General features: G+C 36.4%; 1 protein-coding gene across 2 annotated transcripts in view; it reads left to right on the top strand.

Annotated features, from left to right (window-relative positions):
- SMCHD1 (structural maintenance of chromosomes flexible hinge domain containing 1) overlaps positions 1 to 21294 on the top strand; it is a 154634-nt gene that overhangs the window by 129456 nt on the left and 3884 nt on the right. For both annotated transcript variants that reach the window (XM_003995046.6, XM_045041660.1), the window contains 3 exons: positions 5821 to 5992; positions 16217 to 16375; positions 16631 to 16745. In XM_003995046.6, coding sequence (XP_003995095.3) covers positions 5821 to 5992; positions 16217 to 16375; positions 16631 to 16745 — 446 coding nt within the window. The remainder of the gene's footprint in view (positions 1 to 5820; positions 5993 to 16216; positions 16376 to 16630; positions 16746 to 21294) is intronic.

Below are 21294 nucleotides of genomic sequence, written 5' to 3'. Positions count from 1 at the left end.
CTGGGTTTGATCTTTGTTCTGAGGTTCTTCATTTCTTTTGGAAGAACATTTTGGTTACTGAGCAGGCTGGAGATGAAAAATCACCTAGCATGTCCAGGGTTAGAAATATTTCATTGAAATTATTTTTATTTTCTTATTTCCCTTATTATTATTAATTTCCTTGAAATTAGTTCCTACTTTATCTCCTACTCATACTGACTAGTTGATACTGGCTGCTGGCTGGGCACTCAGCTGGGGCTGTAGGCTGACACACGTGGGTCTTTTCATGTGAGTCTCTTCTTGTGACTGCTTGGGTTTTTTCAAATGGCATCTGGGTTCCAAGAAGGGGTGTTCCAAGCAGTTAAGACAGAAGCTGTAGGTCTCTTAAGTCCCATCCTCAGAAAGTACATTTCATAGCTCAGAATCTGGCCAGCCCAGATCCAAGGGGGTAGGTGGGGAGGTGGGAATAGACTCTCCCTTCTCCATGGGAGAAGGGGCAAAGAATTTGCAGCCATCTTTATACCATCACAAAGTGTTAAAATAATTTATCTTACAGACACACTCCCACAAGTATATGAAGATGTGTACAAGAATATCTATTAGGGTATTAAAAGAATTTAAAACGGGAAACTTTGGAAACAGTCTTAAATGTCCATCATTTAAAATTGGGCAATTCCATTATAGTAATGTATACAGTAGAGTATATGTTGCTGTTAAAAAGAATATAATAAATTTCCTTCTCCTAACAAGGAAGATGTATAAAATATATTTTGTTGAAAAGTTGCAAAATTATGTGTAAGATGTTACTGTCTTAAAGAATAAGCTTATGGTGGTGAGGGGAAGGGAAAAATGAGTAGAGAGGAGTGGGAGATACAGACTTCCAGTTATGGAATGAATAAACTATGGGATTAAAAGACATCATAGGGAATTTAGTCTGTTATACTGTGATAGCGATGTATGATGACAGATGGTAGCTACACTTATGGTTAGCACAGCATAACATATAGAGATGTCGAATCACTATGTTGTAGCTTGAAACTAATGTAATATGTGTCAGCTATACTCAAAAAATGTTTTAGTTAATTTAAAAATATTCTTGTGTTACTTTAAACAAACTGAAAGAATATGTTGTCTACTGTTGGATGTGCTAAGGATTATCACTTCTATATTACTTTTAAGTTTTACTTATAAAAAAGGAAACCTCTGAAGGATGGTTTTTCAAAGGGCACTTCCAGAGATTGAATAAAATAATGCACATAAAGCATTAAGCTAAGAGCCTGGAATATGGTCAAATTCCAGTAAAGGAAAGTTCTGTCTGTATCTGAGATCCAGAGGTCTTGAATTCTTTGATACAAAAGAAGTATTAAGTTTAGTAAGTATAGTGTTAGGAGTTCGGAAATACCAGGTAGTAAACATGTATGAAAAACATTATAGGCTCTCAGATTACTATAACTGAAAATGAGTAAGAATATTTGCAATTATGTAAGAGAAAACAGAGGCCAGTTTAAAATACTAGCCAGTATCTACAAATAGTGTATTCTAGAATCATGGGTACCTTAGAGATGATATGCTCTCACTTTCTAAATGAGAAGTCTCTGAAGGATGGCTTTTCAAAGGGCTCTTCTTAAGCTCAGGAAAAATCATGGATGTGTACCAAATCACATCCACTTATGGCAGAACTAGAACCGAGAAGTTTTTCTTTGCACCCAGTTAAGAAGAAATAATAAATGTACTCTGATTTAGGAGAGCTAAGTTAGCGAGATTACTGAAAATTACGCAACTAATTGGGGAGTAGAATTTGGCATATTGATGAATGTTTCCATGGGAGCCCAATAATGACTTGTAACATACTGTACCAGCGAACACTTGTGGATGGAGAAGGTACTATATTCTGGTAGTGGTTAGAATGTGTATATATCCTAAATTATAGAGTAGAAGTCATACCCATTAAATGTCATGACAACATGAAAGCTTACTAGTGAGAATAGAAGTAACAAATTGGATAATAACTGGAAGATTCTAGTTCAGTCAGTATTTAGACACTTAACTGTGTATGAGACATAGTGGATGCTATTAAATGTTGAACAACTGGCTCTCTGGTGAGTGGGGTGATAGGACCCTGGTTTGTAGCTTTTGCCCAAGGTGTAAATCCTCCTATCATGGCTGATTTCCAGTGGCCTATGTATAGCCACTGAATGAGACGCTCAGGAGAGTTTGCTCTCTTGACCTGATAAACACTCCAGCATACCACCAGGCACAGTGCTAGGCACTGAGGGCTATCAGAGACAACTCAGAGGAAATTCCTACAAAGATAAACTAAAAGGCTGTTTCTGGGTACGTAGGTTATATATCTTAAGGTATGAACTGTCAAGAAAGTAAGATTTCTAAGTGAAGGTGGAACTCAGATAAACAGAACTCTAAAGCCAGGATTTGCCTAGAGAACATTTGTCAAAGTAATTGAACTAGAGCATTATTTTTCATTCCTTTGAGAGACTCAGAGGGTAAGAGACAAAACCCAGGGCTTTAACCAGAGTGGGGAATATGATAAAAGATCCCTTTCCCAATAAACTGGATCCCCCAAAGGGCTAAACCTTAGTGTAAGTTGAACAGAAAAAACTGCCACTTTGATCTCAACTCCAAGTGCCTCTGGAGACTGCAAGAAAATTACCTCTTTTGAACCTTGGCAATAGGTGGAAAAGGGAAAAAAACAAAATCAAACCATTTTCCTGAGAATTCATCAATATAAATAAATTGGCCTCTGTCTGTTTGCAACCTGTATTCATAATACTTGAGTGGTCTGAAAAATCTTAAGGTAAACATTTGATTTGACATGGTGCTGGACTGGTAGTGTCCTTAGATATCTGATTGGAGGAAACAGATTGTCTCTGGAAGAATTCACCTTTATCTCAAACCTGAAGTAATTTCCATAGTGAACGTAAAAGCAAATATTTTTCTTAAATATGTTTAATACAATTCAAGAAAAGTGCCAAAAATAAGAAAAGAGCAAGTTGACTTGAGAAAATCAAACGAGCTTCTAAAACTAGAAAATACACATAAACATGAAATACTGGGAAGGTTAAACAGTACAATAGAGAATTAGTGAATCGGAAAATAGGTCAGAAAAATTGTGCAGACTGCAGCCTATGGGGAAGGAATGACTGTAAGAGGAGGAGGAAGTTGAGAGTCATGGAGGACAGAATGAGAAAATCTAAAAAAAAAAAAAAAAAAAGTCTAATTACAGTGCCAGAGTGGAGGGAGAAAAAGATCATAAGGCAATATTTGAAGAATCTAATGGCTGAAATTTTTTTAGGTTCCTCATAACTAGTATAGCAAATACTGATTGCTTTGCTTCCAAAGTTTTGAATCAGGTCTTATAATTCCACCAGTTAAGTACTGTTCTAAAGCTCTTATGAGAAAAGGCATTTATGGCATCCCTTTGTAACATTGTTTTCGGTAGTTTGTCACTGTTTTCTCTTCCTGAATGCTTTATGCCATTTCTACAGAGTCAACCCCTTGTTTTTATTTCACCTCTTCCTAGTCCCCAGGGCAGGTAGTTTCCCAGAGCTATACGGCTTTTGCTTACTCACTGAATTGGCAAAAGGTGTCGTCATCTTTTTTGTCCAAATTCAGTGCTTAGGGGGTAGAACCGTAAGATTGAAGGATACTTTAAGAGTTGAAACTGTCCATGAAAGTAGTATTTGCAGAACTGTTCTGAAAGGGAGCCAAACTGTCCTTTTTCCTGGAGGCTTATAAACTCATATTGTCATTCTACTGACAAGAGAATGGACAAGTCTGTAAATAAATTTGAGTGTGTGTGTTATTTAAGATGGTATCAAATCCTTAAAAACATTGCATGAATCCTGATAAATGGATAGTACACGAATACAGTTTGTATTTTTAATGTTCACTTAAAGAAAACATAAATCCAGGGACGCTTGGGTGACTTGGTTAAGAATCTAACTCTTCATTTAGGCTCGGGTCATGATCTCGGAGTTTGTGGGATCAAGCCCCGTGTGGGGCTCCACGCTGACATTATGGGGCCTACTTGGGATTCTCTCTCTGCCCCTCCCCTGCTCTCACACTCTCTGTCTCAAAATAAATAAAACTTAAAAAAGAAAAGAAAAGAAATCTGCAAATTCAAACCAAAACTAAGAAAGTTGTGCCTGTTTGTAGTAAAACAAAAAGATTTACTTTACCAGAGTTTACCACAGATTTTCTTCTTACTGCGTTTAAATTTTTTTTGAGATTTTTTACTGTTAAGTAATTTCTACACCCAGTGTGGGGCTCAGACTTAAAACCCAGAGATCAAGAGTTGCATGCTCTACTGAGCCAGGCACCCCTGCATTTAATTTTTTTTTTAAGTTATTTGCTTATTTATTATTTTTATTTATTTATTTATTTTGAGAGAGAGCTTGCATGCACGCACAAGCTGGGGATGGACAGAGAGAGAAGAAAGAATCCCAAGAGGGCTCTGCACTAACAGTGCGGGGCTCGAACCCACAAACCATGAGATCACAACCTGAGCCAAAGTCAGATGCTTACCTGACTGAGCTACCCAGACACCCCCCTGCATTTAAATTTTTTAAAAAGTATCCACCTCAGTGGGAAAACATTTGTAAAGTACCCATAGAATTATATTAAAAGAATAAATACTAGTCACGATTTTATATTACGTTTTTCATTTGTTGCTATTTTTCATTTTTAAAAAAGTCAAATTTTATTTAATATTTTATTTTTATAATTCAGAGACTCTTTAACCCCAATATTAGATTGAATTAGGCGTTTTTACATATTGTTAAGTTGTGTTCTTCAGTCATTTTTTTAAAGTATGCATTTTATTTCACTGTGTATATGTACCATAATTTATGTAACTTGTTGAGACATGCAAGTTTCATATCTTTTATTAAAACAATGTTTTAGTGCACATTGTTCACATCTGTGATTTTTCTTCAGAATAAATTCTTACAAGTGGAATTGCTGGCTCATGCAAAACATTAAGCTTTGTAATACTTGTTACATTTCCTTTGAGAATGGCTGTCCAGAACAGATTAGTACAAGAGGACCTTTCTACATAGCTCTCCCAACATTCAAAGTGGTGTGTGGTGTGTGTTAACATTTTGAGTAGTGAAAAGATGTTACCTGAATTCCACTTCTCATTTTTCATTTTATTTTTTGTCTGTTTTCTAGACCTTTTTTGCAAAAACGTTTTTAAAAATCATGAAATACTAAACCCAGTGTCTTTCTTTTATTCTGACTTCTCTGAAGCATTAGAATTCTTCACTAACCCTTCCTACTTCCATTCCATGACTTGGCTTTACTACATAATTCTAGTCCTCCCAACTCTGACATTACTAGCTCTTTTTCTTCCCATAGTTGAAATTACAGTTTTGTCCTCTAATGATTCAACCCTGTGCTTTTCTGTCTGTAGTCTTTGGTGCCATGCTCTTGGTATCCTTTGGTCATCTGGAAAACTTCTATCTAACAGAAGAAAACAGAGCTAGTGATGCTGCCCTGGTACTGCCGTGGCTTTCAGAAGCAAGTGGCTCTCTGGCTTGTCCCCCTCTCTTCCTTCCTCTTATCAGTCAAGCCATCAGTTTCACTTTTTCCATGTGCTGTGTCACTATTCCAGCTTAGGCTGACACTTGAGAAGTAACCGAATTCATCTCAGTGCCTCTGGGTTTTTACCCCAGTTCATCTTATACTTCACTAACTTATTTTGTGAAAATACTAGCGTGATCATGTCATTTCTAATCTCAGAACCCTTAAGTGATTTCCTCTTTATTAGAACAATCGAGATACATTTTATAGGCTCACTAATTAATATTCATTTGCTTACAATAGGTTGTTAAAATTACACACTGCCCTACACTGCTCACCAGAGATGGAGATCGCATTCGAAGTAACGGAAAGTTTGGGGGCCTTCAGAATAAAGCTCCTCCAATGGATAAACTTCGGGGAATGGTATTTGGAGCTCCAATACCAAAACAATGCCTGGTCTTAGGGGAACAAATAGGTAGGTTGAATAAGTACTTAAAAATTTCTCATTTGATTTCGATCCTTTGAGGCTTGTGTACTAATACTCTGACATGAAAAGCGAACCAGTAAAAATCTGAATATAATGTTTTTGTCTAGTACTTTCAACTATCTTTTATCAGGTAGTTTTGAATTACATAGAAGGTAGGTTTTCCTTCATGTTCATTCCTCTTGTTTTGAAATCAAGAAAATACTGTCCTTATTGAAGAAATTAGTATTTCATCTAATCATCATACTTCTTTTTATATTAAAATTGGTAGGGGCGCCTGGGTGGCGCAGTCGGTTAAGCGTCGAACTTCAGCCAGGTCACGATCTCGCGGTCCGTGAGTTTGAGCCCCGCGTCAGGCTCTGGGCTGATGGCTCGGAGCCTGGAGCCTGTTTCCGATTCTGTGTCTCCCTCTCTCTCTGCCCCTCCCCTGTTCATGCTCTGTCTCTCTCTGTCCCAAAAATAAATAAAAAACGTTGAAAAAAAAAATTAAAAAAAAAAAATTGGTAACTATCTCGATTGCAATTAAGAACTTGAGAATGTATGACATGTGACCTTCCTCCCCCATTTTCCCTTCTGCAGGCCTGTCCCCTTGTTTCTAGGCAGCTGATATAATTGCCTCTACATCTGTACTTTGAAGTGTGTACACTTTACTGGAGTCCCCTATCGGCTGTTGTCTTAGAGCCTGTTTGCTCTTACTTTTATATAGTTCTAATATGCTTGGGTATCTATTTTTGCAGCAAGAAAGTAGTGTTCTGTCATTATTAGCTTTAAAAAATACAGTAAATTATGGTAGAATACAGATTATATAATACCATCTTGACCATTATTGTGTGGTTCAGTAGTGTTAAGTACATTCACATTGCTGTGCAACCAATTTCCAGAAATCTTTTTATTTTGCAAAACTGAAACTCTGTGTATTTCAACAGCAATGTCTCACTTTCCCTTCCCCCATGTGCATGGCAACTACCAGGGTTTCTGTCTGTGAATCTGACTACTGTAAGGCCTCATAAAAGTGGAATCATACAGTACTTGTCCTTTCGTGCCTGGCTTATTTACTTAGCTTAATGGCTCCCAGGTGCATCCATGTTGTAGCATGTGTCAGAATTTCCTTTCTTTTTAAGCTGAGTAATATTCTCTTGTATCTATATACCATGTTTTCTTGTTAACTTTTATTAAAGTATAATATACATATAGAAAAGTGCACACTTGATAAACACAGCTTGATAGATTTTCACAAAATGAGCACTGCCCCTGTATTAAGGAATAAAACATTGTCACATCACAGAAAGTCTCTCGTGCACTCCAGTCACCGCCTAACCCCCTCTCGAAAGGTAACAAGTACCTTGACTTAAAACTGCACATCTGTTTTCATACCTTATATAAATGGAATCATACAGTGCATACTTTTTTGTGTGTCTGGCTTTGTTCATGCAACACTGTGTATATAGTTGTTCCTTTTCATGCCAGGATAGTAGTCCATTGTGTAAATATACTGTAGTTTATTTCTTTATTCTCCTGTTGAGGAACTTGGATAGTGTTCAGACTGAGATTAATACTTCAGCCACTAGCAATATTTAAAATAATAGTTGGAAAAGATGGTGGGAAGAAGGTTGTCTTGTGTTCTTTTATGAGATGGTCAGTCAGGTGCAGGTATATAAGAGGAGACACAGGAGAGGCTTGAGAAAACAAAGTGTATTATACTCACAGGTCCTAGAGACAGGAGGCATACAACACCACTTAAGGCCATGGAAAAAAACGGAAAAAACATAAGGGTGGTGAGGAGGCAGAAGACAAGAGCAAGGAAAATGCTTAGGCTGCAGCCTTGATGAGGCTTTCCACAGGAAAGGCAAGGCATGACAGGGTGAAAATAGCTTAGAGTTGACTAGTTTGAGTAATTTAAGTGGGCTTTGGGCTATAGGTATGGTCTCTAGCTGGTTGCCTGGTACCTGGCCCTGAAATGATTAAGGCAAAGGAATACTGCTTCCTGGGGTGCACAGACTAGATAGAAGAGGTTTGACTCTGGGTTGGTTAGTTTGCATATCAAAGCATGCTGGGCCTTTTGCTATCTAAGAATTGTCTAGCTCCATAGGGGGAAGTCTTTACCAAGCCAGAAAGGTTTTTTAAGATGTCAAAACATCATACAGAAAACTAAAATTGTACATGATACAAAGAGTCATACTTCTGTGTATGGTGGCAGTGAATGTGTGCAAAAATCGTCTCTGTAGACAATAAGTGAACATCTAAATAAACTGATTTTTAAAATCAGAGGGGCACCTGGTTGGCTCAGTCAGTTAAGCGTCCGACTTCAGCTCAGGTCATGATATCATGGTTTGTAGATTTGATCCCCATGTCAGGCTGTGCACTGACAGCCCGGAGCCTAAAGCCTGTTTCGGATTCTGTGTCTCCTGCTCTCTCTGCCCCTCCCCTGCTTCTGCTCTCTATCTCTCTCAAAAATAAAGATAAATAAACTTAAAAGAAAAACATCAGAAAAAACAGGTCAGTCAGGGCCAATGAAGCAACATAAAAAGTCTCAACTCATATCACTCTAGCACTACAGTTTATGGCAGTGGTTCCCAAGCCAGAAAGAATTACCTGTGGAACTTTAAAAATGCACAGGTGTGGTACTGACAGTTTTCAGTTTACATGGGCATCTTAATGTCAGTATAACAGCATAAAGCATTATCTAGATCTTTGGGAAAAAAGCATTTAATTCAAGATTGTTGTGCCCTTGTTGGGCTGTCAAATATGTAAAGTTAACAGATAATGCAAGGATTTCAAAAATATGTTACATACCCTTCTTGTTAAATATCTTCAAAAATACACTCCACCTGCAGACTAATGATTCAGCAGTAAGAACTCATTAAACAGTTTAAAAAATGAAATAAGATAATTTAATATTATTGATATAAGATACTTTTGGTTGTAACCAATAGTAATCAGCCATGACCACTTTAAACAAACAAGAATATACTGGAAGGAAATTGGAAGAAATCACGGATTCAGAGGAGATTGGAAACAGCCAAGACAAAATCAAGGATGACTCTGACATTCAGCATCCTTGAGTTCCTTGCACCCAGACCTCAGTTTGCATTTTTTAACATGACTCAGGGAGGTACCTGGCTGGCTCAGTCAGTAGAGCATGCAATGCTTGACCTCAGGGTCGTGAGTTGGAGCCCCACATTGGGCATGGAGCCTACTTCAAAACAAAACAAAAACCCAAAAAACATGACTCAGACTCTCAAACTCCTAGGAGAGAGATATTGCCTCCTTAATCAGCTGGCCATAGTTAGCTGATCAGATAGAACAAACAGAGCTTTGAGAGATTCACAGAGAAAAAGCAATTTTGAACTAGACCATCACCACAAAAATTGTCTCCTACTAGCACAATGAAAAGCAGAGTGTTTGTCTTCTAAGTAATTTTCCCTCACAGTGTTTTGCATCACAGTATTTGATAAGAGATAAGAGCAAGTAAAATCAGCATAAAACATAAAAAATTGGTACTTACATGTTGTAAAATAAAGTGATTAAAAATGAGATCTTGAATAACATGTAAGTACATGAATTTTTTTCATTAAAAAGCAAAGACACTTAGATTTTAAAAATCTAATCGCAGAATATACAAAAATTGTCATTTGTTGGGTGCTTAATATATATGAAGAAGTTATAATAAAGGTAGAGGAAGTGAGTAAAGAGAAACTTGAGAAAATTTAAATGACAAACACAGTGCCACATGATTAGTAAACTGTAAAACAGGAACCTGTTATGTAAAGGCTGTGTCTATGACACTGCTTTATGTTCTTTATAAGAAATCTAACAAAATATAAGGTAAAATTAAAGAATTAACAAAAATGCCTTGTAAACATTGAATAGAAGTCCCCAATAACAGGTATTATTGATGCCAAAGTTAACCTTAAGGCAAAGACACTAAAAGGACAAAGATAAATTGATTTTCATAAAAGATATATTCTATACTAGAGGTACAAAACTTAATAAACTTGATACAATAAATACAGAGCCAAAATTTTTAAACTGTTAACAATAAAGATAGAAACATTTTGAGGAGCCATTATTACATGACAAATTATTAGTCAAAAAAATAAGTTACCACCTAATAAGTTGCATTACCAGTATCTTCTTAGATATTTATAGACTATGTCACAAAAATTGGTCATACTTTCAGTGGATCAAATTGCTACTCAGCTACAGTGAGACTACAAATGTTAAAAAAGCAAATTTTACTTAGGGTACGTTTTGTGGCATAAGGTAATAGAACTCTAAAAGTAACTATTCCTTTTCTCCCACAGTAACTACCCCAGAGAGTCTAGTATTTCATCAAAAAAGATAAAGTTTAAGTGTTATGAATTAGACTTAGGAGACATGAAGATAGCCAACATCACATATAGATCAAATCTTAAATGAGAAAGAAAATATTCAAGTCAAATGACAGGAAAAAAAAATACATTTCAAGAAACAAGGACAACCAAATGAATTAAAAAAAAAAAATCTTGGGGTGCCTGGGTGGCGCAGTCGGTTGAGCGTCCGACTTCAGCCAGGTCACGATCTCGCGGTCCGTGAGTTCGAGCCCCGCGTCGGGCTCTGGGCTGATGGCTCAGAGCCTGGAGCCTGTTTCTGATTCTGTGTCTCCCCCTCTCTCTCTGCCCCTCCCCCGTTCATGCTCTGTCTCTCTCTGTCCCAAAAATAAATAAACGTTGAAAAAAAAAAAAATCTTGTACTGAATATGTAATTCCTAGAGATGGTCTTGGGCAAGAACAGATACAAGAGGAATATTGGGTCAGAGCATCTATTTAGACAAAGAGATAGCTTAGGTTTCTATGTTATAAATACATTTAGCATCTCCAAATAAAATGGACTAAATTCTAGAAAATTGCAGATGAGCAAAATTGAATTAAATAAGACAGAAAATTTACATAGACCATTACCTGAAGAAGTATTCAGAAAGTTCATCCTATAGGTGTTTTTTTTAAGTAAATTTTAAATATAAATTGTTGCAGAATATAAACATGGAGAAATACCCAGGTCATCTTACGAAATTAATAACAAACCTAGTATTACCACTCTTGAAATGTGTTCAGGAAGTTCTTGGCACAGTTAAATAGAAATAAGAACTTAATATGGAAAGAAGTAGTTTAATGTTCCCTTTACCTACAGTGATTTTGCCCCAGATACGTGCATGGTTGGCTTCTTTCTTACCAGTCTGTACCCTCATGTTACACCTTCAGAAAGAACTTCCTTGATGACCCTATCTGATATTAGAAGGGATTTGTTATAGAAGTACTGAAAGAAATGAGAAAGTATTTCTCAGTTAATTAAAAAAAATTTTTTTTAAGTTTATTTATTTTGAGAGAGAAAGAGCGTGCGCACCCACAAGTGAGGAAGGGACAGAGAATTCCAAGCAGGCTCTGTCACTGCAGAGCCTGATGCAGGGCTCGAACCCACGAACCATGAGATCATGATCTGAGCCGAAATCAAGAATGTTGCTTAACTGACTGAGCCACCCATGTGCCCTACAGTTATTTTTTTTTTTAAGTTTGCAGAAAATTTTAAATCACTGGAGAAAACAGAAAGGCAAATGATAAACTTGGAGGGGGGGGATTGCAACATATGCTAGAAAAAGGTATTATAGCCCTATTATTAAAAACAACCTTTAGGGGTGCCTGGGTGGCTCAGCTGGTTGAGCATCCACCTTCGGCTCAGGTCACGATCTCTCAATTGATGAGTTCGAGACTCGCATCGGGCTGTGTGCTGACAGCTCAGAGCCTGGAGCCTGCTTCGGATTCTCTGTCTGTCTCTCTCTCTCTCTCTCTCTCTCTCTCTCTGCCCTTCCCCCACTCATGCTGTCTCTCTGTCTCAAAGAAAAACATTAAAAAAAATTTTTTTAAACAACCTTTAAAAAAAAGAGGAAAGATTATAGGAAAATGGATGGATAATACAAATCAGCAATTTTCAGTGGAATAATAATAGTTAATATTTGAAGGCTTACTTAGATATTGGATCCTTTGTTAAGCGTGTCACTGGAATGATTTCATTTACTGCTGCTTTCACTGGATAGATGAGAATGTAGAGGCTCAAAAAGGTTAGATAACTTCCCCAAGTTCAGAACAGTATTTGTTTTCATTTTCACAGTGAAGTGAAAGAATAGAAAGAAAATTGTTTTATTTCTGGATTACATAATTAAGATGATTTTCTTTTCCACTATCCTTTTCTATATATTTTTCCAGATCTGTGTGTCACTTTTATAATTAGAAAAGGTTCTAATTGTTCTTAATACTGAAGTTCTTTGAAGCAGTAAATGATCTTCTAGGGAATATGCTTACATAAACCATCCCACATATACACAAGGCTTTTCTTTCACTCAGGTGAATATTAAAAATAGCACATTTTTTCAAGCTAAATATTAGAAATGTTAAATGCTTTAATTGAATTTAGAATCTGGGAAATGCCTAATATAATGTTAAAAGGAAAATGGTTAGAACATACAAATGCAAATATCATACATGATAAAAATTAAACATGCAAACTTCGTGGAATGAAAAACAAGAAAAAGGTAAGATGATACACCTATTGATTTTTTTTCTGACCTTTTCTGTATTATTCCACGTTTTTTATAGAGATCTCATAAGTAGAAATGCCTCTCAAAAAAGTATTAACAACTGTGGACATTGTAGAAGCCAACATACAGACATATGTATTCTATGTCTGGCCATCTTAGACATTGTTATATCATGTTTAATTTAGTCTAATATTTAACCTCTCAGTTACTGCTGTCCATTTATTTTGTTGTCGTTTTAAGTAAAACCATTCTTAATGTTTTTAGAAGTAGTGACCAAGATTATTTAAGTGCTGTGGTTTTCAGGGCAAGGACATTTTGTTCTATTATGAAAATAAATAGAACAGTAACAGTGAACTTCCACGGACCTATCATCTAGTCACTTTTATTTCATTCATAACCCTCTTATCTCACAACTTGCTCTGTTCTCCTCTCTCCAGGTATATTATTTTGGAGCAAATCAAAACAGAGGTTCTATTTTTTTTCTCACCCAGTCATAAGTGCTGATCAGGTTTTTGCCAATAAAGTTCTTAGAATCATATAGAACATAAAAGTTTGAGGAGACCTAAATATTATTTAGTAAAGTCTACATGCCCGTCTACCTGCTTGAATCTTCTAGTAGTAAAAAAGTTGCTTTTGCCTTCTAAGCAGACTTTAAATATTTGCCTAATACCAGCCATTCACATATACTTTCAATTCCTTTATATTATTTTTAGTAACTGCTTACATGGTCATTCCTCAGGGTACATTAAAACAATCTACATATTTCTTTAATATGTTTCATACATAAATGAATGCATTGTATTTTGAGCTTTGTTCCCTTTATATGAAGTAATTTTTTTTTTAGTATTTTGCTGTTTTCACAATAAAATTTCATCAGTAGATTCCCTAGATAATTGAAAGTTTCAGACAACATACAAAGACTAACAAATCATTTATAAACAGAATTAAATGTGAATTTTGAACGTTTCTCTTTGGCAAAATTCTTTTTAGTGAGTTAGGAAAGACTTTTATAGACCTCATGGTAAATAGAAGTTACGTTTCATGAACAAAAAATTGGGTGTTAAGGCATATTAAATTAAGCTGCTAAGGGGTGCCTGGCTGACTCAAGTTGGTGGAGCATACTCTTGATCTTGGGGTTGTGAGTTTGAGCCCCATGTTAGGCTTAGAGATTACTTTAAAAAAAAAACTGCTACTGTCCATCTTATTCATAAAATATGAACCAACTGTTAGTGCTGCATTTAATGAGAAATATTAACTAATATTCCATCCCTCTGCTTATAAATAAAAGGAACCCTATTCTCTTAAAGTGTTTGAATATACTAATTTCTTGAGTATTTAAAAATGAAAGAGGGGGCACCTGGGTGGCTCAGTCTGTTAAGCATCTCTTAGTTTCAACTCAGGTTATGATGGTTGGTGCTCTGCACTGAGAGTGCAGAGCCTGCTTGGGATTCTCTTCTCTCTCACTGCCCCTCCCCTGCTCATAGTTTCTCTCTCTTTCTCTCTCTCTCTCAAAATAAATAGACTTTAAAAAAAGGTAAAGGAGGGGCGCCTGGGTGGCTCAGTCGGTTAAGCGGTCGACTTCGGCTCAGGTCATGATCTCGCGGTTTGTGAGTTTGAGCCCCGCGTCGGGCTCTGTGCTGACAGCTCAGAGCCTGGAGCCCGCTTCGGATTCTGTGTGTCCCTCTCTCTGACCTTCCCCCATTCATGCTCTGTCTCTCTCTGTCTCAAAAATGAATAAACATTAAAAAAAAATTAAAAAAGTTAAAGGAATATAAAAATACAAGAACCTCATAACTAACTTCTTAAGAAATAGGATATCAGACTCTTAAGTATAGAAAACAAACTGATGGTTACCTTCCAGAAGGGAGGTGGGTGAAGGGATAGGTGAAATAGGTAATGGGGATTAAGGAGTCTGCTTTTTTATAATGAACACCATGTATTATATGGAAGTGTTGAATCACTTGTACACCTGAAACTAACAGAGCACTGTGTGTTAATTGGAATTTAAATAAAAAATAAATAGAATATCAAGCCCTAATGGCCTGAAGTTTTGTGTATCTTCTTCTAAAGGGCAGCATTCTGATGTATACAGATATGGAACATAATTTTGTAATTCAATCACATCCAAAATACATACATTTTTACAGTATCTTACTATGTAAAGAATGCACTTTGCCATGTAAAGAATATACTATGTAAAGTAAGAAAACATAACATTACTAGGAAATTAAAAGTACTATCAGACTAGAAAACCAATCTTTTTTCTAGACACCTTTAAAAGTTCCCCATATGTCATAAAGAGTTAAGGATCATCAGGACCTTGTCATTACTCAGTTTTGTATAGAATATGTATTTAAATGTATGAACATACTGGGGCACCTGGGTGGCTCAGTGGGTTAAGTGTCCGACTCTTTCGGCTCAGGTCATGAGATCAAGTCTCATGTCGGGCTCTGCACTCAGAGCAGAGATTGTCTCTCTCTGCCCACCCCCTCCCCCCCACATACACTCTCTGTCTGAAAATAAAGATTTTAAAAGTAAATATATGAATATATTCATAAGCATACACATATGCATGTGTATTTTTTTGCTTCTTCATCAGAATGCTAGGTTTCTTTTCCAGACACTGTTCTTGCCCCTTAAAGTACAGAATATTTCATCTTATATCTGACTCTTAAATAATTTTTCCATAATTTTATATGTAAACTAGTTTATATATTAAATGTTTGGGCATTTGTGTGTCCATTCCCATGCGTATTGATCATCATTTTGTGTGACCAGAGTGTCAAAGGCCAGATAGTAAATATTTTAGGGTTTGTGAACCAAGAGGCAAAATTGAGGGTATTACTGAGGTATTTATATAACCATTTAGACTGTAACAATTTAAAACTATATAAAGCATTCTTGTCTCTTGGCTGTAATCTTCTGGCCTCTGAATTGGGAACCAGATTGTATTTAATAATATTAATATTTAGTGTCTAATAAATCATACAGGCAAAAAAAATAGTCTCAAACCTGAATAATGTAATACATTTTTAGGCATAGTAAGTTTTAGAAAGTTAAGCTTTTTGAAAATAAAGTATCAAGAGTGCATTTTTGAAAGCTATGTTTAAGATAAGGGTCATATCTAGAAGTAGTGATTTTCTAGCGGTACTATTTTTCTTTAAGTAATTTCTCTGTCTAGTGTGGGACTCGAATGCAGTATTCCCAGATCAAAAGTCACATGCTTCACCCACTGAACCAACCAGGTGCTCATAGCCATACTATATTTAATGCATTTGCTCCCTTCCCCCCAAATTTCTCTATGTGGAATTAGAATGAATACTGACTATCAGACGTAATATAAACATTGACTGTGAGAGTGATCCAATTCACAGAGCACTTTTACATAGAAAACTCTTTCCTGACACAGAAATAAATTTATTAAAGTCAAGCAGTTGAAGAAAATTAAAATGTAATAAGCACCAGTCTTGTGCTGGGTCTAAACTATATTTTTATTTTGTTTACATTGAACAAAGTTTTGTGGCTTTAAAAGAAGTTCCCACATGCTACTATAATAAAATGCCCTGTGTTCCTAATTCTTCTTTCCTAAAACATTGACTTGATATATCAGTAGTTTTAATCAGTTATCTTTGGTTTCTTTGCAGATCTTCTTCAACAGTATCGTACTGCTGTGAACAAGTTGAACAATGTGATTGAGGACCTTAACCGTCAGTTAGAGTACCTTCACACTCCTGATATGAAGAAGAAAAAACAAGAACTTGATGAACAAGAGAAAAATCTGAAACTAATTGAGCAGAAACTAGGTTTGTGCTTGTTTTTTGTTAACTTCTACTTTCTCTGCATGAAGATAAATATTTATGATTAGAGAGAGTTCAACTATAAGAAGAAAGAAGGTGAATGATTCATAACTTAAGTTGATGCTCTTGTTCTCCAAGTCCTTTGATAAATGACTGTAAGCTGTTTTCTTAGCAGGAATAGTAAGAAGCATTCTCAGTATTAGTTCTTTTTATAAATTAAGATATACATAAGTTCATTTTCTACACTTTCTATCTTTACAGGTATGACTCCCACGCGTAAGGGTAATGACTCATTGCGCCATCCAACAAAGGTTGAAATGACAGATTGTCCAATTCCTCCTAAAAGAATGAGAAGAGAAGCTTCAAGACAAAATAGGTGAGTTTATTGTGATCTGAGAGTTATTATTGGTTAGTTTATCAAAGCTCTTGGGTCATCATACTTAAAAACCAGCACAGGGGTGCCTAGGTGGCTCAATTGGCTAAGTGTTTGACTCTTGATTTTGGTTTAAGTCATGATCTCAGAGTTAGTGAGTTCGAGCTCCACCTTGAGCTCTATGCTGGCAGCATGTAGCCTACTTGGGATTCTCTCTCAAAATGAATAAATACATAAACATTAAAAAAAAAAAACATTTAAAAAAACAGCATGAATTATTTCTGATTTCCCCCTTGAGCCAGAATTAGGGTTTTGTTTTTGTTTTGTTAGAAAAATATGTGATGATGGGGTGCCTGGGTGGCGCAGTCGGTTAAGCGTCCGACTTCAGCCAGGTCACGATCTCGCGGTCCATGAGTTCGAGCCCCGCGTCAGGCTCTGGGCTGATGGCTCGGAGCCTGGAGCCTGTTTCCGATTCTGTGTCTCCCTCTCTCTCTGCCCCTCCCCCGTTCATGCTCTGTCTCTCTCTGTCCCAAAAATAAATAAACGTTGAAGAAAAAAAAAATTAAAAAAAAAAAGAAAAGAAAAATAAGTGATGAATAATGAAGATAAAACATAATTATTATATTGTCCTAGGATACTGCAGTTTTCTAAATGATTTTTGCTAATTATTTAGAAGTGTTTATAGTTTAAGCTATTTTGTTTAAATTCAGTGTTAAGATTTTTTTTAATTTTTTTAAGTTTATTTATTTTTGAGAGAGAGAGCATGAGTGGAGGAGAGGCAGTGAGAAAGGGAGAGAGAGAGAATCCCAAGCAGGCTGTGCACTGCCAGCCCAGAGCTCTATGTGGGGCTCGAATCCATGAAACCATAAAATCATGACTCAAGCCAAAACCAAGAGTGGGACGCTTAACCAACTGAGCCACCCTGGCATCCCTAAAATCAGTGTTAAGATTTAAATTGCATTTCTGTTGTTTGACCTACTTTGTAGATACACTACATTCTGCTTCATAGGATCAGTAGCTTGCTAAGTTAGAATATACAGAACCATTTGTATGTTATTTACTTAAAAAGTGCTTATAATGGTTGGTTGGGAAAATCAGATACCACTTAGATAGCTCCCCAAAATCCCAGCAAAGCCATCTGCAGCCTAACTCAGTGGTAAGAAAACTGTCCTTTTTTAGATTAGGTGTTAGTAAGGCCATCCCACAGTGAGATACTATGTATGGTACTGGGGTTTCTTGTACATTATTTCAAAAGGTTTAAATATGGACTCTGCCTGAATAAATGTCTCATATTGACCTTAGAGGAATTTGAGACTCTGGTGTTTGGGATTGGTATTCCGTGCCCTTTCATGTACATATTCTCCATTTATTCAGTAACTGTGTGAATGCTTATTTTGTGCTGTATGTTGCTGGGTGAGTAAAAGTGGCATGGTTCTTTCCCCCTCATGGAGCTCTACAATCCTGTGCAGAAACATAGTTCCAAAAAGTAAACATTTTCCTATAGATAAAATAATGTTAAGGTCTATGAAAGAAAAAAGGATTAAATGATAGAGAGTGGGGAAACTTGATTCTCAGGAAAGATCATTTTAGCAGAGAACTAGAAGGGAAAGAAGCTGCCAGCCATATAGGGATTGGTTTCAGTCAGAGGGAAAACAGGCATGGAAGCTCAGAGAAAGCAACAAGTGTAGCATGTTTGAGGAACTGAAAAGATGCTTTTGTGTGGCTGAGGCATGGTGGAAAGAAGGAAGAGTGTTTGGAGAAGTAGCCAAAAGCCAGATTATCTGGCTCCCCTCTCCCCGCAAAGATAAATCTGTGTTGCAAAAAATTGTGAGAGAAAATACTTAGTATTTTATGTCCATTCTATGTTTTGAGTGCCTAATATTGTGTGCTAACAAGGGGAAGGGTCTCTTAGAATAGCTTCCTTTAAAGTAAATTGAGGAGAGCTACTGAAGTGATGAGATTTTAAGAATACACTTCTCATCAATATGAGAGAGGTGTTTCCACACATGGGTATATGAATGATGTGTATTTGTTATGGGTACACGATATATAGAAATTATTCTGACCACTCAAAGTGTGTTGGGACAGTACAGCATCGGAAAGAATATTTGCAATGGATTTAAACGCATACAGTTTTTATAAATCACAAGTTCAAAATGCAAAAGAATCCTCACTGATGATCATTGGTAATTGCTAGGGTGCTGACTCATTGCTATAAAGATAGACATATTCATAAAGATATATGTGTTCTTTCTTATATGAACTGTGTTTCAGGGTAACCAAATAGAAAAAAAAAGTTTTCATAGAAATTCTTTAGGGGTGCCTGTGTGGCTCAGTCAGTGAAGCGTCTGACTTTGGCCCAGGTCATGATCTCACGGTTTGTGGATTCAAGCCCCACATCAGGCTCTGTGCTGACAGCTCAGAGCCTGGAGCCTGCTTCAGATTCTGTGTCTCCCTCCCTCTCTCTGCACCTCCCCTGCTCGCACTCTGTCTCTCTTTCCAAAAATAACATTAAAAAAAAATTTTTTTTTAATTCTTCTTTAAAATATTATTTATATAGGTGCACCTGAGTGGTTCAGTTGTTTAAGTGATCTTGATCTCAGCTCAGGTCTTGATCTGAGGGTTGTGAGTTCAAGTCCCACATTGGACTCTACACTGTGTGTGGAGCCTACTTAAAAAATCTTCAAATTGTAACATCATGATTTTGCCACCACTAATAAATAATAGATCCAGGCAATAATAATAGATACCCAAATGATTAGGTAAAAAGTTGATGGGAAAACTTAATAATGGAAAGATCAGATTGATATACCTGAAGCCACTGATTGATCTTAGCAACACTAAAAGCAGGACATTTGCAATTGTGTGATTGAGCAGGAAGTAACCTGAATCCAATGAAGCTTCTAGTTAGTGCTTCCTGACTGAAGCTCTGTGGAAGAATTAAGCACTCGAGAAAATTATTTTCCCTAGGATGGTATGTAAATGGTAACCTTCTAGATGGTTTGGGAAGGAGGTTAATTCATTGCATCCAATCGATACCTTCCAACATAAGACCTTAATTCTCACAAACTGAGAACAGTTTGATTTAACTACCAGTGTACAGGAAATAAGGGGAATTTAGGAACAAGTTAAATGGTACCATCAGGAAGTAATCAGCCAATCCAGAATGTCAAGAATGGGACATTGTACAGGGCAAATGACTGGTTTTGTTAATTGGTCCCATAAAAGAAGGATAGGAAGAAGGATGAGCTAACTTTTGTAGGATAAAAGTGTTTGAAAGATGTAAGAATCAAATGCAATGTGAAATCCTTCTCTGAATCCAGATTTGAATCTTTAATATGACAACTTTGGAAAAATTTGGAGAAATTTTAGTGTCTCCTAGATATTAGATACATTAAGGAATTATTTTCTGTATAACATTATATAGTATTTACATTAAAATAAATATATTAGAAATGTGTACTGAGGTATTGGTTAAATAACCTCATGTCTGAGGTATACTCTAAAATACTGCAGGAGGGGGGAAAAAGTGACAGGATATCAAAAGAAGATTGTGCAACATATTATAAAATTATTGCAGCTTGAAATGGGAATTCATTATATTATTCCCTCTTTTTTCATGTAGGTTTACTATAATGTTTTTTTTTTTTTCTTGGCAGTTTTTTTTTGGTTTTTTTTTTTTTTTTTTTTTTTTTCAGTAATGTCTATACCAAGTAAGGGGCTCAAACTCAACCATGATAACAAGAGTCAAATGCTCTTCTGACTGAGGCATATAGGCACCCCTACTATAATTTTTAAACAAGTGTTCTATTTTTTAATTTATTATGGGGACCATATTTCCAGTTTTCTAAGAGACCAAGGAGGAAATTTCCTGCCAAGCAGTTCTAGAGTAAAGTACACATTTTTAAAGTTGCACCATAGCCCCAGACCTTGTAGTTACTAAAGTACAACTATACATGTCACTGATTTGGATCTTAATTAAGATTTTAATTAATTAAGATTTTGTAGCAATTCAGAGGTGGCATGGGCTAGAGTTGATTTTTTTTTTTTTTTTTTTTTTTATGTTTACTTATTTTGAGGAGCACGAGCAGGAGAGGTACAGAGTCTCTAGAATCCCTATCAGTCTCCACATTCGGGGCTTGATCCCAAGGACCGCAAGATCATGACCTGAGCCAAAATCAAGAATCAGATGCTTAACTGAGCCACCCAAGTGCCCTGATTTTTTAGTTTATCATTATGTTGTTAGTAGTGGTAGTATCATTTTCATTAAAGTCATGCATGTATATAAATCAAATGCCATATAAGATTTAATGTTCTGTAATGTGAACCACATGTTTAAATTTTTAAGTTTTCTAGGAGTTGTGTTAAAAAGAAACAGAGGCACCTGGGTGGTTCAGTCAGTTAAGTGTCCAGCTTGGATTCAGGTCATGATCTCATGGTTCATGGGTTCAAGCCTGGGTAGGGTTCTCTCCTGTCAGTGCAGATCCCACTTCGGATCCTCTGGCCCAGCCCCTTCCCCCCCCCGGTGTGCGCGCGTGCTCGCTCTCTCGCT

The sequence above is a fragment of the Felis catus genome, chromosome D3, assembly GCF_018350175.1.
Source record: "Felis catus isolate Fca126 chromosome D3, F.catus_Fca126_mat1.0, whole genome shotgun sequence".
NCBI classification, from domain to species: Eukaryota; Metazoa; Chordata; class Mammalia; order Carnivora; family Felidae; genus Felis; species Felis catus.
Note: the sequence above shows the minus strand (reverse complement) of the source record. Positions and strands in the feature narration are given on the sequence as shown.